At 46.8% G+C, this 18927-nt stretch overlaps 1 protein-coding gene across 4 annotated transcripts in view; it reads left to right on the top strand.

Annotated features, from left to right (window-relative positions):
* The window catches only part of LOC144773622 (transient receptor potential cation channel subfamily M member 2-like), a 1628848-nt gene that overhangs the window by 1258333 nt on the left and 351588 nt on the right, over positions 1 to 18927 (top strand). For all 4 annotated transcript variants that reach the window (XM_078658771.1, XM_078658770.1, XM_078658769.1 and 1 more), the window contains 2 exons: positions 2287 to 2398; positions 12965 to 13052. In XM_078658771.1, the coding sequence (XP_078514897.1) occupies positions 2287 to 2398; positions 12965 to 13052 (200 nt within the window). The remainder of the gene's footprint in view (positions 1 to 2286; positions 2399 to 12964; positions 13053 to 18927) is intronic.

The following is an 18927-nucleotide window of genomic DNA, read 5'->3' as shown; positions in this document are numbered from 1 at the left end:
CTGGGATCTAGCCCAAATGGCGCCTTAAAATCACACACAAGAATACAGGAGGCGAAGTTGGACCAATGTGAGTCCACAGCCAAACAGTCGCTAGCTTGAAGCGCAATGAGCTGGCGTCGGAGCTCGTCCGATCAACAGACACACCGCAGAGAGAAGACAGTGCGCTGAAGAAACGAAACCGAAAGTGAAGTAAGGCTGTGGTCTGATCCCCTCAAGCCGTTGTTGTTAAATTACGACCTGGGCACTGCTACAACTCAAGGTCCAAGCTGTTCCATGGAGAAGGCCACAAATTTCAAGACGGCAGAACTCGGGGACCCTGCGTCCGATTCAGACCCAAAAACCTGCTAGTACATCAGCTGGGTTGTGTCTTCAATGATCTTCCATCAAATCAGGATATTATCCAGGATAAATGCGGGAGGCAGCGAGGGTCCTCAGGAGCCCTGTGCTCACGCGGCCATCTCGGATGCGCGCGCAGCTCCTCCTCTCGAGATGCAATTCTTGCCTTGAATTGTATCAAGCGAGCCCCATCTCTTAAGGGCAGGAATTCAAGAACATATTGAAAAAATATGGTCATATAGTGCATTTTAAGGAAACCTTTCACATAATTTTGCTAAAAAGCATTAGGCTGTGCTAGAACAATCAACAAATATTCAAGTCATTTCATAGTGTTGCAAGTCATGAAGACTAACCCTCCCAGGAGTTGACTTATTTTTTGTTTTCCTTCAAAAAGTGCAACGAGGTGCCACATGTAAAAAATCACTTCCTTGCTTTTAGGTTTTATGGACGGAATTTTGCCATGGGTGTCCCCCATGTTCCATGGGTGCCTCATTGGGCCAAAAAAGACATATAATATACCAGTTTTGGAATGTTGCCATTAATGCACTCCATATACCATGTACCATATACCCTGTTGTCTAAAATGTCCTTGAGTATGTCAGGACCAGCATTTTGTCATGGTGCCCTCCATCCCATGTGCAAGAATTGCCTCCAGTGATGGATAGTTTTGAAAGCCCAGGGCTGCTCCTGGTAACTCAGTCACTTTCCACCAGCTTCCAGGTTAATGGCAGCAGGCATTGGGAGGCTTCAATAGAGATAAAGATTGAGGGAAGGGGAAGGTAGAAAGAAAGAAGAGAAGGAGAAGAGAGAAGGAGAGGGACAGAGGATGGGTGGATGGATGAATGGATGGAAGGGTGGATGGATGAATGCAGAGAGAAAGCACAAAAAAGGCTACAAGAGTTGGCCTGGTGTGAGCATTTTTGATAGAGCTGCTTTTTGTCCTCTCGTCTGGCCATGTAGTCCTTTTAAAGGCAGCACAGAGTATACCCACCACCACCCACTTCCTCCTGCGGACACAGAAGCACACAACAAAATCGCATAGATGCAGCTTAGTATACAAGGGTTGGCGATGCTCCATAAAGGCCGGCAATTGGGGCACTATTCTGGACTGGTCCCTCTCTTGAGTCGCTCTAGAAGTAATGAGGCAAAGTGTATAAGCAGATGACTTAACAATTAAGCTGTGGCACTTCTGGGCATGCATTTTGGGCTTTAAAGAACCCCTGCTACATCTGACATTGCATGACAACAGTATGAGATGTGGGGTGCCCCAAGTCAAGACTTAGGGCTTGCACTATTCAACAGGAGAACATTGAAAAAAGGGAAACTTTTTCAGAGACAATGGGTTCATCTCAGGAAATAATCTCAACCACTAGTAATTAGTCGGGCTGCATCCCAGTCCAGCGTTATGTCAGTTTGGTCCCAGCCATATGCAAATCATTATTGACCCTGCTCCAATAGGAACAGTCCAGTCTGAGCTGCTAAGCGGGGTCATCCCTGAAAATGAACACATGCATTCCAAGACTGTCTTCCCCCTGACTGCAGTGCATCAGTTGGGTGCAACTCCAGTGACACTGGAAAGGAGATTTCCTGAGCAGGCCTGGTTTTGTGCTGATGAGACCCATAGCTTCACTACTAATGGTTGAAATGTTTTGCACACCCCTACCGACTGAATACATGAAAATGATAACTGATATATTGGACAGGGAATAGATTGACAGACAGGCTACAGAGTAAACAAGGTTTGTTACTCACGTTTACATAACTGTGTAATGGGCATACGGTGGCTATTAAAACAGTGTATTTTGACAACATGTGACATTTCTAGCAGCTACTATAAGATATTAATGCATAGGTGAGTGTCATTAGTATAATCTGCTATTAGTGCAATGTATGTGTATTCCATGGGACTTGCAGGCCTTTTTTCTGATGGTTTTGTCATTTCTGTCTCAGTGATCGAGTTATATGATTATGAAACTGCAGATGTCTTATCCTGGGAGGAAGCTATGAAGGAAAATTACCTCTTTAAGCAGCGAGAAGTGCAGAATCAAAGCTCAGACAACAAGTAAGTCTGCCCCTCACACCACTGTAATGCATATTGTGTGACCTAGACCTGCACTGCCTCTGGAGTGCATTCGTTTCATGCAGCTGGTCTCTGCCAGACTCCTCGAGTGCTCACTCTTTTACCCACTCCTTTACTCACTCACTCTCTCATATTCTCCAGGAGGTTAACAGATGACCGGTTTGCTGCATGGTTCGTGGTAACTCGTGATCTTCTTGTCAGAGATGTGCTTGGCCACAAAATAACAGTAACATGACGAAGCAAAACAGACTAAATGCAAATAAAGAATTGTAAACAAAAATTAGAAGTGGCCAGCAGACTTTTGCGACCAACTGAAAGACTCCTTTGATCAGCAGTCTGGTATCAGAACGCTTCCCAATGCACCCGAGTTGTGGTAATAAATCATTGTTTGGAGAGAAAAAGAAAGAAACCCTAAAAATAAAATGAAGGTCTCGTCAGATACAATTATTGCAGCACACAGCGGGATGGGGTAAGATTGGAAGTCAATAGAGGTGGAAGCTGAGCTCACCCCACCAGAGAGCTCCTCCTGTTTCAGTTGGTTCACTGGGGAAGGGACTGCCTGGACCATGAACTGTTCTTTAGAGTTACAACTAGAAACTGGTTGGGTACAAAGGATGAGGTTGTAAATGGTCTCTTGTGACATCTGACTCAATTTTTTCAATTTGAGACACTCTGCAGCACACAGCTCTCACGATGACCTCCTCCCTCAAATAACCCTCTTCTAGGTTAGAGAGATTTATGGGTGCATCTTACAAGAAAGAGTCGGGTTCTGGCTTTGGTGGTCATGTTTACTTCATTGTGTTTGATAGTCTCCACTATGCTGCAGGGTTAAAGTTGTTTGATCTGTGCTGCTTTCAAGATGTCTTGCATGTTTATTGACTTTGTAAGTACAAAGTAACCATTGACTACATTGTTTTCCTCACGGCCATGTTTGCAAGTTGCAGAGTGAGGCACATGGCGTTGTCTGAAGGCAACTTGCACCCGCTGCCAGGTTCATGGGTGTGGTTGTCACTGGGCTGAGTCTGCGGCGACAGTCAGAGAGAGGCTTTGTCTCCAGTGCCCCTAGTTAGCGGTACCTTGACAATCATCCTACGATAGGTACTTCTTGTTCTCAAACATTTGAGGAATGGGATTAGATTTTTTTTAATTGTATACCTTGTTTTTGATTTTATTCAAGTTGCACAGCCGGCACGACTGCTCTTGCTCGTGCGCCGCAGCTGTGCTCACTTCCCATTCCTCGTATATTGCTTGTTCAAAGTCCCCCCATGGCGGATGATCCAATTATGGAAAAAGGGCTCAGGCCCCTATCATTGCTTACTTGGAATGTCAATGGATTGTTTGACTAAATTAGGCATAGTGCAGTCTTGAGGACTAACCAGAGGGTGGATCCAGACATTTCTGCTTTTGTAGAAAACTCATTTATTGGGAAACAATTGCCCCTTTTTGGTTTGACTTAGATTTGAATGAGTGTTTCAGTCTGGGTTTAATTGATGATCCAGGGGAGTAGCTATACTCATTAGATTACACAACCCGTTCTATCACCTTTGGACTTGGCATGACGCCCAGGGGTTCTAGTGGGTCAGAATTGATAGTAGGTGAATTGCCAACACCTCAGGATTTAAACATTTAATGCAGGGTATATTTATAAAGAGTGCAATCACCAAGTATCAAGGAAATTGATGAAAACGTGACAACAGACTTTTGGAAAACATGGAATGCAGTGTCACTTGGAATGCTCTGCAAAAAATGTTCTTTCCAAGTTCAACAAAGATTGGAGTGATATTGTTTGTACTTGCAGTGATTCAGCTACATATGTGAAAAAGTTTATCAAACAAAGCCCTGGCGCTCAGGCGGGCACACGACGTTGTCCTGCACTTGACAGTGTTCTCTGCCTCGTCGCAGCTCGCTCTCAGTCCTCCTTAATTTTTACATGCTCGACGCGTTTCGAGGCAACCGCGCCTCTTCTTCATGAGCTAAACATCCAGACAAAGTCTTTGCATCACCTATTTATACATTATTTCGTCAATCAAATGGAACCGCCTTTAGTGGGCGTGACTCGGTTGGTATCCTGTCATATTGCATGCTGGTATTTGCAGTTCTTTAGGTGAGTTTATAGTGTGCCCGCCTGAGCGCCAGGGCTTTGTTTGATATAATATATGAAAAAGTTGTGTGATGACCTGTCAAAATTGATACCTGAGCTGAAATGATTCCCTGTAGGAGATCCTTGCCACTTGGTAAATGGTATGCTGAAAGCATCTTTGCAATCTTCAGAGTTAATGAGGGATGCTATTGACTTTTTCAGTCAATTCTCGTGCACTGTTTCCTTATGCACAGGAACTAAAACGCAAAGATTTATATTTTTGTGCTTTGTGTGGCATCGAAGAAAGAGCCATCTCAACTGTGGCCCTTAGCTGATGGTTCTCACTCCAAGGGGCTATGACTGCTATATTATCCATGTGGCAGCCGTTTACAGAATGTTTGCTGAGTGATGGTGCCAAAGGCAAGTAATGTGAGGATCTTTGGTCACATAAACATAGAGATGTGAAAAAAGTACACTCTACCGCATTATTAGATTTTTACAGGAAAACATAACTTCTGTAGTGGACATAATAAAAAAACTAGAGCTTGAAAAAGCCTTTCTGCCAAGTGTTCAGCATAATTGGTGTAGATGTGAAACCTCTCCTTGAGAGTAGGCTGAGCGACACCTTTAGTGACTTTGGCACAGCAACCAGTATTGGCAGGGAAAGCTATGTCAGTGGCCAGAGTTAACAAATTGTGTACTGGCTGTTTTGGAGTTGCCCGTCTCAAGTGCCAATGTCCAGTGGGTCTTTTCACAGAAGTTTACATGGGAAGGAAAGGGCGAGCCACATGACCAAAGATTCACTGAAGAAGTATTGTATGGTGTATTACAATAAGTTTAATTTGCCAAACTCTATTTGGACCTCATATACACTATGTGTACATTGTCTATATATCATGTTCTATAAGTGCAGAAAGCAAGCAATAATAAAAGCAAATTGTTCCATAAACACCGGAAAAACACTTTTTCTGTTGTTTTAGTGGCGCGAAAATGTGTAACCACTGATAACAACTGTTTTTTAAAGTTTTGAAAACACTGAAAAAAAAACTCCAGAATTTACCAAAAATAGAAACTGAAAACAGGAAAGCCTATAAATATTATATGTGAGGGCATATGACCAGAAATGACCCTGTGTTGGTCAGCCCTATTGCTGCCAGTGCAAGTGACCAGGGAGGAAATCTTAAACAATGTGATGAACCCTGTTGAAAACGAGTTCCCGCCCTACATGATGGCTTTACTGAATATATATATAGGAATAAGAAAATGGGGATGCTTGCTATCAAACATCTCATCTTGATAAACCCTCACTGATGCCAGTGTTCGATTTAGCAATGCATGCACTCAGAGGGCACCCCAGAGTTACCCCTGAAAACCTACCAGCCTCTCGTGTGCTTGCTGACTAGATTCTGCCAGCTTGCCACCCGAGACACTGTTCTGACCTGCTAGGGTGAAAGCATTTGCTCTCAGGAGACCCTGAACAAAAGCCTGTTAGTGAAGAAGGTGTAACACCCATTCCCACAGGTTGACCTGCTGATTAGCCTCCTTGGGTTTGCGAGCATCAAAGAAGCTGCTGCCTTTGGAATGTGAATCTGGCTTCCCTTGCAGGAGAAGGCACCCATATGTTCAGATCCCACTTGACTTCTGAACAGCTGGGTAAACATCTTTGTGATTTTTTTAAACCAGATTTTATTGATTTTCAAAGTATTCGCATAACGTATCTTACACATTAGTGTCAGTCGTGCATTTTTTTCTTCATGTAAGTTAGTTCTCTTAACAGTAACTTAAACTATCCCTTCCCTCCCCTCCCCTCGAGTTGAACTCACTTTTGGATAGCTCTCTATTCAGGTAGTATTTGCACGTCCTGGGCTTCTTTATGTCCTCTGCTGTTACAGTTCCGCATATAGCAGAGTGGGTGCCCTCAACCAGCCCATCCTCTATTCTGTCGGCCTTGTTCTCCCCCTCTCCTGCCAACCATCTTTGTGATGACATACCTAGGAACTCTGGGACAGGGTTTTGTCCACTTCCCACAGGAAGTGGTTATATAGTGGATGTAGTAACCCCCGCCCTTTGGCTACTACCATACACTCCCTTAAATTCAGGGCCTCATTTGTTTAAAGTGAAGCATTGCTGCGAGAAAACAGCGATGCGTCACTTTTCATTGTGCCCTGTTTGAGACACCAATGATGCCTCATATTCACAGTATGACGCATCATGTCGCAAGGAGTTACAGATATGTCTGTATTTCTGACGTATCTGTAAATGCAAAAATGACACATTGCTGGAGTGTGTCACAGGCGTAAGATATTGACGCATTTGCGTCCTAGAAGTGGCACAGTCAGAACGCCCCCCACATACATTATACCTGGCGCAGGTATAATGTGGAGCAGGGGTTTATGAAGTGACGCCTCTACCTAGATGCATCACTTTGTAAATATGGTGCAGCAAGGCAATTTTTTTTACGCTTCTGGTCCGTCACAAAAAGTGACACACCGGCACATCTAAAGTGACAAAAGGGCTCATAAATAAGCCCCTCAGTATTAATGGCAGACCCTGGCACAAGAGAAGTTGATCCTGACGACCTATGAAGAAGGACACAAAGAGCTTTGAAATCCGAGAAGACTGAAGAGATCATGACTTGGCCCCATCCCTGCTCACCTGTCTGCCGTTCTCCTTCTCCTCTGCACCAAGCACAACTAGTTCTGCAGCTGTAGAGCCTCCAAAATCCTGGGAGTCTTGCCTGCCTTCAATAAAGACCAAGACCTCTTGAGAACAGTGGACCTGTTCAAAAGTAATCCCAAAGAAGACAGGACACAAATATAAAATACAAATTAATTTTATAAATTGCCTGGGGTCACAGGAAGTGGAAGTGCGATGTGATTTAAAACTAGCTCGGAGGTGTCACTATGCGTAAAGTTTGTTCCTGGACTCTCTGGCCTGGATTAAAACCCTGAAGGATGGTGGTGCCTGGAAGAATTATGAACTCCTTACACCCCTCCTTACTGCCAATAAGTCAACATGTTTCACCCGTTATTATGTGCCCTTAATGCAGGGTCAGGCCGGCCTTCATCAGGACCTTACCGGTCCCAAGGTATAGATAACCTCTTCTCCTGAAATGCAGAAGGGCCATGACAGATTGTTCTAGCACCAAGGTTCTCCCCTTAATGACCTTCTCCCTTAATACTATATGGAAGAGAAAGGAGAAAAAAACCATAAAGGATAGAGGTCACTAATTCATTCCCTCCTGTCGTTGCACTTACTATAATGTTTCAACGCTTATCAATCCGCCACAACACGGGTTAACATATTTACCCGGAGTACAATCCTAAATTAGGGATAACCAAATGTTGCTATATGATACGCACATGGCATAGTTATACTACTAGAGTGGTAACGTAGAGCACTGTGCGTATGTAAAAATTATCTAATCTCTTTCTCCAATCACAAGGTGACGTATTTCCATAATCACTACCGAATTTACATTACAACTTAGTTAAAACAGACATGGAGAGCCCCCCTGTAGTTACACTCCAGGGGTAGAAAAATCAAAAAGGGAGACATATGTAGTGGTTAGAAAGACATGTACCACATTACTGTGTCATCTGCCTAGATCGACCCTTGTCGGTAACTTGAAATCAATCTACTTGTCAACAGGTCTAGGATCAAGGTACCAGATCAATGTTTTTAGCATTAGTGTCCAATAGTATTCAAATGGCATGCTTGTATCCATGGCCATTAAATGCAGAGCAAACATCCCTAAGGAGTATCGATAAAATCCATAATGGATGGAATAGCCCCCTACACCCCTCGGTGTAAGTATAGCCAGAGCCTGCAGTCACTTTTCAAAGTGACCTATTTCCATTAAAACCTATTGGGCTCCTGACGCTAATTTACGCCCTGCACCCAGCAACCCTCATGCTGCTGGTGGTGTACTGCTGCCTTGGACCTTGCCCACCACTCAACTTAACTGGAAATTGGCTTGTAAGTCGAAGTACTGTACATGTTTTCCTAACTTGTTTTCCTTCCATGGGTTAACAATGCCGAACTCTGAAATGTTATTAAGTGTCCATTTTTTAAAGTGTAAAGAATTTATGTTCACTTACATGAACAATTTTTCTCTGATGCCCAAACATATTTAAAGGTAGTTGCTAGTTTTATAAATTGGTGTGGATCTCCTGATTGAGTCATGTTGTCATTTATTATTCATTGTGTGTATTTGGGAATGTCTTACACTCCTCTGTGTTATGCCTAAGGCTGCTCAACCACACTACCCCCTATCTAGCACACAAAGGATATCCCCGAATTCAATCTCCTGCAGACCAAAATATTACTGACCAACATCCTGCAACATAAAATCTGAGTCATTTATCGCTCCCTAGTGGACAATGCCACAAACACCTTTTCAGCCCTCACAGAGGCCTGGGTTCATGACCTAGGCTCCCTGGACGATGATGACTGGAGGGAGGCATTGGCTTTCCTGTGTGAGGTGGCAATCATTTCTCAATACCATCTCATTCCTCCGCTGTTCTACAAGCATCGAATCTACTGCACTAGGGAAAGGTTGTGGAGTGGAGGCCATATTTCACCTGCCGATTGTCCCCGCTGTCAGACAGAGTCAGGAGACTTTCTGCATATGGTCTGGGCTGTGCAATTCTCACCCTCTTTTGGAGCACGGTCTTTGATTGTTTGGAAGAAATGTTGAGTCTCTCCCTGCCACCATCTCCAAGGCGGGTCTTACTGCATATCTTGGACGGGATAGATGGAAGCAGATTCTGACTGGTCCTCTTGTGGTTGGGCCTGACTGTGGCTAAGCATGATATTGCAAAGGCCTGGAAGGAGGCTCTGGCTTTCTGACAGAAGTTGGGAGAAATTGTTTGGATTGTTTTATTTATTTATTTAAGAAGCTTATAAAGCGCACAGCTACCCCCATCGGGGGTGTCCCGGCGCTGTTGTCTAGGCCTCAAACGTCCTATCTACATTGCAAGGAGACGCTCAAGAAATACTACAAAATTTGGGAGTACTAGGCAGACAACCGTGGGATACGATTGGAACAGCGCCCTCAACTGGGGAGTCTCTGGAACCAGAATTCAGAGTGTTTTTGTCCTGAAGGCCGCTCCAAGGGAGTGGGTGGACAAGGGAGCTGGGACGGGAGGAGCACATTTCTTATTTTTTTCAGTGGTAGCCGTGAATGCTTTATTGTTATTATTATTGTATTTTTTAATTTTTTTATTATTATGAGTGTTTTTCTGGATGGTGTTAGTCATCGGCCATACTGTCAGGCTGGACAACCCTGCTTTTTTCGTGATTTCATTGATGTGTTTAATACTAGTTTATTATTTCTATTGTACTGCCCTTTTGTAGGCGCACTAATATTTAAAAAAAAAAATTGGTTGGGAACTGCTCAAGAGGCCTCTCTCACTCCTGGAAGGTGCAGGTTGTTGACTGTGAGGTCTGTCTCATGATTTGAGAGGGGCTGAAAGTAGGCTTGGAAATTTGGGGCCAGATGTTTGACAGGGTTTGGCATGCGCAAACGGGTTTGTGACCCGTCTGTGCATGGAAAAATCCAGTGGGCCATGTACTAACACTATTTTGTCAGTCGCAAAAAAACTGTGACTCGCAATATAGTGATTAGCGACTCGCTATTAGGAAGGGATGTTCCCCTCCTACTAGCAACCTCACAAGCCATGTATGAATGTTTTGCGGTCACAAAACACTCACAATTTACCGCCCTCCTCAAGAGGGTGGTAATACAATCACAGAAAGGAAGGGGTCCCCTTTGCAAATGCAGGGGAAAATATTTTTAGGGGTAGGCATTTGTCCCAAGGAACACTACCGGCCCTTAAAAATGAAACAAAAACATTTCATTTCTATGGAAAATGGATCCTGTTTTCCTTTAAGGAAAACAGGCTGCATTTAAAGAAGAAAACTGCTTTATTTAAAGGCAGTCCCAGACATGGAGGTCTGCTGAGTCCAGCAGGCCACCATACCTGGTAGGTGCAAACACAACAATGATGGACAGAATGTGGATCAATGTCACACATTCACCCCAGTCCAAAGATCTGGGCCCAAATCCATCGTTTTTCCACTCCACACCACCCTGGGTTAGACAATGGCGATATGCAAATCAGCACTGACCCTGTGCCCCATGGGAACAGTCCAGTCCGAACTACAAAAGCCATGTCCTTCCCAGAACGGAAACAAGCATCCGAGGACCGGCCCGGTTTCGAGGTAACACCTCTCATCAGCCCGGCTAGCTTGATTCCAGTGGTGTGGAGTAACTGGGACTCACGTCTGAGCATCCCCAGTACACTTAGAGCGGTAACTGCAAACACAACAATGATGGACAGAATGTGGATCAATGTCACACATTCACCCCAGTCCAAAGATCTGGGCCCAAATCCATCGTTTTTCCACTCCACACCACCCTGGGTTAGACAATGGCGATATGCAAATCAGCACTGACCCTGTGCCCCATGGGAACAGTCCAGTCCGAACTACAAAAGCCATGTCCTTCCCAGAACGGAAACAAGCATCCGAGGACCGGCCCGGTTTCGAGGTAACACCTCTCATCAGCCCGGCTAGCTTGATTCCAGTGGTGTGGAGTAACTGGGACTCACGTCTGAGCATCCCCAGTACACTTAGAGCGGTAACTGCAAACACAACAATGATGGACAGAATGTGGATCAATGTCACACATTCACCCCAGTCCAAAGATCTGGGCCCAAATCCATCGTTTTTCCACTCCACACCACCCTGGGTTAGACAATGGCGATATGCAAATCAGCACTGACCCTGTGCCCCATGGGAACAGTCCAGTCCGAACTACAAAAGCCATGTCCTTCCCAGAACGGAAACAAGCATCCGAGGACCGGCCCGGTTTCGAGGTAACACCTCTCATCAGACCGGCTAGCTTGATTCCAGTGGTGTGGAGTAACTGGGACTCACGTCTGAGCATCCCCAGTACACTTAGAGCGGTAACTGCAAACACAACAATGATGGACAGAATGTGGATCAATGTCACACATTCACCCCAGTCCAAAGATCTGGGCCCAAATCCATCGTTTTTCCACTCCACACCACCCTGGGTTAGACAATGGCGATATGCAAATCAGCACTGACCCTGTGCCCCATGGGAACAGTCCAGTCCGAACTACAAAAGCCATGTCCTTCCCAGAACGGAAACAAGCATCCGAGGACCGGCCCGGTTTCGAGGTAACACCTCTCATCAGCCCGGCTAGCTTGATTCCAGTGGTGTGGAGTAACTGGGACTCACGTCTGAGCATCCCCAGTACACTTAGAGCGGTAACTGCAAACACAACAATGATGGACAGAATGTGGATCAATGTCACACATTCACCCCAGTCCAAAGATCTGGGCCCAAATCCATCGTTTTTCCACTCCACACCACCCTGGGTTAGACAATGGCGATATGCAAATCAGCACTGACCCTGTGCCCCATGGGAACAGTCCAGTCCGAACTACAAAAGCCATGTCCTTCCCAGAACGGAAACAAGCATCCGAGGACCGGCCCGGTTTCGAGGTAACACCTCTCATCAGCCCGGCTAGCTTGATTCCAGTGGTGTGGAGTAACTGGGACTCACGTCTGAGCATCCCCAGTACACTTAGAGCGGTAACTGCAAACACAACAATGATGGACAGAATGTGGATCAATGTCACACATTCACCCCAGTCCAAAGATCTGGGCCCAAATCCATCGTTTTTCCACTCCACACCCCCCTGGGTTAGACAATGGCGATATGCAAATCAGCACTGACCCTGTGCCCCATGGGAACAGTCCAGTCCGAACTACAAAAGCCATGTCCTTCCCAGAACGGAAACAAGCATCCGAGGACCGGCCATTCTCAATGGGGTCAAAAATTGCGAGTGCCTCATGAATATCGATGGGGCATGCAATTTGCGACCCCATTGAGAATCGCAAATAGTGTCTGATACTGTTGTACATGTCATTTTGCGAGTCGCAAATTGTGACTCGCAAAATAACATGGTCGCACATCTGGCCTTCGGAAATAATATATTCGAATAGGTGTTTTAATGCTTTTAAGTAATTCTGTGTAATTATTGAGGTTTATATGGTTGTGTTGTAGATGTGTAAAGCACAAATACATGAATTACAATAAATACATATAACTCTTTAAAACGCTTACCAAAGTTCTCATACTGTGCTTTGTAGAACACATCAAGATTATTCAGGGTTGTCACTCTATTTAGTGTTTGAGACAGAGTTTAACATTTCCTTTCTCCAGGTACTTAATTGTAGGACAAGATGTTCTCTTATTTTCCTCCAGGCTAAGTGGTTATGGCATTGGTTGGAGTTACTCTCTTCCTTGTACATTCCTTCTCCTTAAGATTGGTACAGTTACACTGCTCACTCTTGCTCTCTTCATTCTCTCTAGGGTGGGATGGGTATTGGCTTGTGGACTCTAGTTACTAATTCCCTCTTTTCTTTCTAGGGTTGGTGCAGAAGTGAAACTGTTGAAGATCGAACAAGACAAGCATGCCAGGGCGTTAGAACAGAGGCAGATGCTGCTGGAAGAAAAGGTGAGGGTCCATTGTTGTTTTTCATATTCATTTATATTCATCAATAAATGATTTTGGGAATGGATGAGTTGAACTAATCATGCCATGTTGCATCTTCCTAGAAGAGGGAAACGTCCCCACTTCGCACACCTAGGAAAAAGATCTTATATGTCAGTCTCTTTATAATATGCAAGAACTGTTTAGTCAATTTTTAATTAATCTTCATTTTATTTACTGTGAATTCATCAATGATATATTGTTAATCATTTACACTAATGTGTCACTTTTACTAACAATCTGCTAGCAGGAACTTTCCCATGATGAAAGGGATGGTCCCGAAATGCCTTGGGTTGTATTTATATGAAGAAGCAATGAACATGTGCTCAGATAGTGTGAATGTTTAACACTATATCATTGATGAATTCAATGTCAATTAAATGGAGAGCAGTTCGACTATTGATAGGACATTTATAGGAAAGTGCCTTTTTGTTTGCATGGTTCCCACATTTTTGCCTAATGTCGATGTACTTTGACTGAGTGTGTCCTGTGTTCCTGCCAACCAGGTACCCAGGGCCTGTGTTGATTTCTTAAACTGTACTGTTGCAAAACCCAATTAGCAACTCTCGGGCCACATGTACGTCCCTTATAAAAGGTACCATAGGTACCAAGGGCACTGTGACAGGGAAGCCCTCAAAGGGCTGAAGCACTTATTGTGGCCCTTTACCTTCACATACACACCCTGCCATTGCAATCTGCGTGTTTTGGTGCAAAACAAAGTGAAGAGTCGACATGGCACACATCAATGTACTACCCTGCCTACAACCCACTGCCATGGCATAGATCAGTCACCCCGCTAGCTGGATGCACCATACTTGTGATGAGGGAAAAGGTGCACGAGCCCTGAACCCCTACAGTGTCTAAATAAATTCTTAAACAGTGTACGTGCAGTACTGCCATAAAGAGTATATGGTATGGGAGTTGGTCATTATAAACTCCACAGTCTCATAATGGCTTTACTGGAAACTGAGAAGTTTGGTATCCAGCTTCTCTGCACATTAAACCTATACTGATGCCAATGTGTGATTTAATGAAAAATGCACTCAGAGGACATCTTAAAGATGCCCCCTGAAAAACGACCTAGCTCTAATGTCCAGGTTGAGTGGCTGCTCGCCAGGTGCTACCACCAGATATGTTTCTGGACCCCTGAGTTGAGAGCCTGCTGCTCTTGGGGTCCTGAAATAAAGCACATCCTGGGATGAGGTGCCAAGGCTTCTCCTCCAGGATGGGCAGGGTCCAAGAAGGGGAAGCTTCAAAGGCTTGCCGCCTTTGTGACCTACCCCAAGCCATTTGCTGCTTCCAGCAACTTCCTTCCCCCAGTTCTGACCCCCACTTTGGGTGGGAGAATCAGCTGGAAAAACAAGTTAGGAAGAGAGATGTGCCCACCTTTGCCAACCCCACCCCTTGGGTGGGGAGGCGAGATGAAGCAAAACCATCAGTCCCGCAATGTTGAAGATGATTGGACCCAGCCAACCAGAGTGAGGCTTATGCCCTCATCCCACTGGAGGGTGATTTAATCGGGGGTGTACCCATCCCAAGAAAGGGACCCATTGGTCCTGACCTGTACCTACGTGCAACACCCATGAATTTAGTATTTAGGAAAACCCCTGAACCTTGCGTCTTCAGACCAGAGCCAACAAGAAGAAACTAGAAGAAGAAGGACTGAACAGCGGCGCTGAAAGAAGAAGAGGAAGACATCAACTGACTTGGCCCCAGCTCTACCTGCCTGTCCCAACCTCAGACTCCTCCAGCAGAACCTCGGTGTGTCCTGCAGCCAGCACCCCTCAAAAACCCAGAGAAGCTACCCTGCCTTTGCCACCAAAAAGACTGTGTCTCCTGTGAGCACCGTGCTTGCTCAAAACCGACCAACTGTGACTCGGGCCGACTCTGTGAGTCCCCACCACTCAGCTCCTGCTGCCCTGAGCCTGAGTGGCCCAATACTAGGGGTGGGTGGAATTTGCGGAATTGCCTTTCGCAAACTTCCGCGAAATGGCAAAAAATCTCTGCGAACACGCGGAATTTCGCGTGTTCGCAGAGATTTTCGGGAGCGGGGCTTCTTTGCAAGTTCATAGTGAATTTCCTACACCACAGCTGCGTAGAGGGCCAGAAGAGTTGTCTCTCCACAGTGACCATGTGTGTGTAACTGTGCCATCGCGCCGAAAGGCACCGGGGTCCCTTGAGTGAGCTGTCCATCATAGTGGGTAAAGTGCAGGAGGACGGTGCACACTGCTAGTGTGCGGGGCAGGGCCAAACGGGCAGGCTTCTATGCGAGTTCACATGCCTCTTGTGTTTATAAAAGGTCAGAGACTGATCAGAGCAGCAGATGAGGAGAAAGAAGCTCCTGGTCTCAGCAACTGCACTGGGATTGCACTCGTGAAAGTCAAGGATGCAAAGGCCTCCATCAAGCATCACAGCTAATTTTCGACTATAGATCTGGGGAGAAAGCACACTTGCTCAGCCTCGACAAATCTCGCGATTTTTTTGGGCTGATTAATGAGTTACTGAATTTGAGCTCTGGCACCTGTAAGTGCTTCCTGTTGAAGTTTCAATTTTGTGACGGGAGCATCGTGCCAGAATGAATCCTGCCCTGCATTTTTATCCAAGAAGACACCACCGTTTTGTGTGATACCTCTATTCAACTGGAGTACTTCCTACTGGTTAATCAGTAAGTGCTACCTCGTTGGGTAAATGTATAGTGCTTTTCCTACACTACAGCTGCGTAAAGGGCCAGAAGAGTTGTATCAAGTGACCATGTGTGTGTAACTTTGCCATGGCGCCGCAATGAGTTACAGAATTTGCGCTGCAACTCGGGCACCTGTTTTATTTATATCTGTAAGTGCTTCCTGTTGAGGTTTAATTTTGTGTCAGGAGCACTGTGCCAGAAAGAATCCGGCCCTGCATATTTATCCAAGAAGAAGATGCCACTGTTGCAATACAATTCCGTTCTGCCGCAATTCTCAGAATCTTTGTCATTTTTGCATTCCGTGCGGAGAGCGAAAATGCCGAAATTTCGCAAATTCCACGAGCAAAACGAAATTTTCAGCCCACCCCTACCTAATACCCATAGATGTCCCCCTGGCAAACGTAGCCTGGGTTCTGGTGACCCCTGAACATCCACAAACTTCTAACCCGAGCTTGCAGCCATTATCTGGGAGGACCCCTCCAACCGCGCCCAGAGGTGACACCCCGACGTCTCTCTATTCGAATCGGTGCAAGAAGAATGACCGCAATCGTCTGACCGACTCTATCTTTGAACGCTTGTGGTCACAAAATGACAACTCTCAAAGACCCCATTTGCCATTCAGCCACAGACTGACTCCTAGGAATCCCCGACCGAATTTGCAGCATAGACCAAGACCAACGGTCTCCACTGTGAAGTCTTGGGAACCCCAACAACCACATCCTACACCCGGCCGCCTCTGTGCTGCTTCTGGTATAGTTCTCGTGTTGGCCGTCGGGCCCTACAGGGCTGACCTCGACCCCAGGAGATTTTAATTTACCTAATCTGGTGGTCTGTTTGTCTGCAGTCCCACACCCACGACGGTACTATGGGGCCGATTAGGATGGCGGACCGACTTTGTCCGTCCGCTATCCTGTCATGGCAAGGGACCGTCTGCCATAATGGCGGCGGTCCCGTGCCTCGAATTAGGATGCACCCGCCACAGTGACGGGTGCATCCCGCATTTTTAACATTGCGTTGGGCCGTGCTGAAGTGCCTGCCATGTTGTACTTTGAAACAAAGGGGGGTACCATAGGTACCCCCCACGTCCAACCAGCCTTCACCCTGGGGGCCCTCAATGGGCCTCCAAAGCAAAGACCGTATGCCTTTCCGTGGCGGCATTGCCGCCACGGAAAGGCATTCCCCAAAGCACATCCTAATATGGCTGACAGTGTCTGATAGACACCGGCACCATATTAGACCTTTTCTGCTACGGCCGCAAGGTGACAGCAGCAGAAAAGTGGCGGACGGTCTTCCCGTCCGCCGCGGACCTCCCAGCCCTCCTAAAGTGGCTGGGAGTCATTTCTGTGTGGATGGCGGACGGATTGCCACCGCCGAGCCGGCGGAGGCAATCCATCCGCCATCCTAATCGGCCCCTTAGTCCGTTGGCGATCGTACGGTCCCTGTACTCTGCATCTGGTCCCCTTTGTGGCGCTGCTGGTGCAACTTGAGTGGCCCTCTGACCAAGCCATACTCATGGACACGTAACCTCATTTTTGTTCTCCATGGACTAAGGGCCCGATGTAGGTAATTTTTTTTTACCGGTTCATAAATACCGACTCATACCCAATCGGTATTTATGAACCGGAAACCCAAATGTAGGTAAAAATCCGTTAAAAAATACCGAATCGGTATTCAAAGTCGGTAAATACCGATACGGTATCTACCGAATCCGTAAAATCCGATCTCAAAATTTCAAATACATGTCATGTGAGCCTGTGCACCAATCAGGGACACCCACCACACCCCACATCCTAGCATCTGAGAGATCAGCCAATCAGGTGCAAGTACCACACCCCAGTACCTGGAGGTGGCCACACCCATGCAGGTGCAGAGCAACAGAACTGCAGAGAGAGCTGGAAGGGAGACAGAGGAGCAGGCAGCAGTGAGACCAAGAGAAACAGCATGGAGTCCCAGGAGGCACCAAAGGATGGAGGTGACAGGAAGAGAAAGATGAAATTTAGCCCCACAGAGCTCCAGGTGCTGGTGGAGGAGGTTGTGCAGCACTACAGCCAGCTGTTTGGGAAACAGTCTCTGCATGTTGCAGAGTCTGTAAAGCGGACCACCTGGCTGGCAATACAGAGCCACAACATCGTCTGCGCGGGAGAAGGCAAAAGACACTGCTGGACCTACCACTGTCCCTGAGGAAACATCCACACCCCAGGCACCCACAGCAATGGAGGACGACACCACTGCTCAGCCACTCTCGCCCCTGCTGTTTGACACACAGACACAGCCAGCACCAGCAGGAGCTACAACACCCAGCTCAGGGTCCCCTGTGCGCGTGAGGCCAAGGAGGCAGGATGTCCCACCTTTACGGATACTGGAGAGCTCCGATGAAGAAGTGGTAGTGGCTCCCAGACCTACTACATCAACAATGTCTGGCCACGCTGGACAACTTGGCTCACAGGGATCTGGCCGTGCAGGTGACCGTGTCCGTAGGGCACGAGAGCAGGATGAGGGGCAGGATGTCCAGGGTGTCTTCGCTGGGCTTGAAGCCACAATGGTGAAAGTCCAGCGTATGCAGGCCAGAGGCATCATGGCTGTGCACCGGCAGGTGTGCATCCTGAATACCAGGATGTCGGACATCGATCGGGGGATAGTTGCCATGGCAAGGGGAATGGAGGCCATGGGCAAAGGGATGGAGGCAATGGGCAAAGGGATGGAGTCCATGGCAGAGGGGGTGAGGGGCATGGAGGAGCGCATGGGCACCCTCTGTGACAGGCTGCAAAGTGACCAAGAAGAGAGGCGCAGGTATAGGCGCGAGGTCAGGCTGCTCAATCAGTCGATCAACCGCTTGGTAACCTCCACCACCCTGCAGTGTCGCCGCTCTGTAAATCTGCAGACTGACATTGTTCACTGCTGCAGTGACTTGTCCCGGGGGATGGGGAGGGTGACCTCAGCAATGGAGGCAATGCTGACCCAGCTGACAGCAACAGGTGGCAACATGGTTGTTGGGGACACTGAGGAGACAACGAGCAGGAGTGGGTCCAGCACGCCTGTTCAGGACATATGTAGGAGCAGCAGACTCCATGCCGAAGACACCGGCACCACTTCACATGTAGACCCCCAGCCCCGTGCCTCGCAAAACACCATGCGTAAGCGCAAGCATTGAAATAA

This window comes from Lissotriton helveticus, chromosome 8 (genome assembly GCF_964261635.1).
Source record: "Lissotriton helveticus chromosome 8, aLisHel1.1, whole genome shotgun sequence".
Classification (NCBI taxonomy): Eukaryota; Metazoa; Chordata; class Amphibia; order Caudata; family Salamandridae; genus Lissotriton; species Lissotriton helveticus.
Note: the sequence above shows the minus strand (reverse complement) of the source record. Positions and strands in the feature narration are given on the sequence as shown.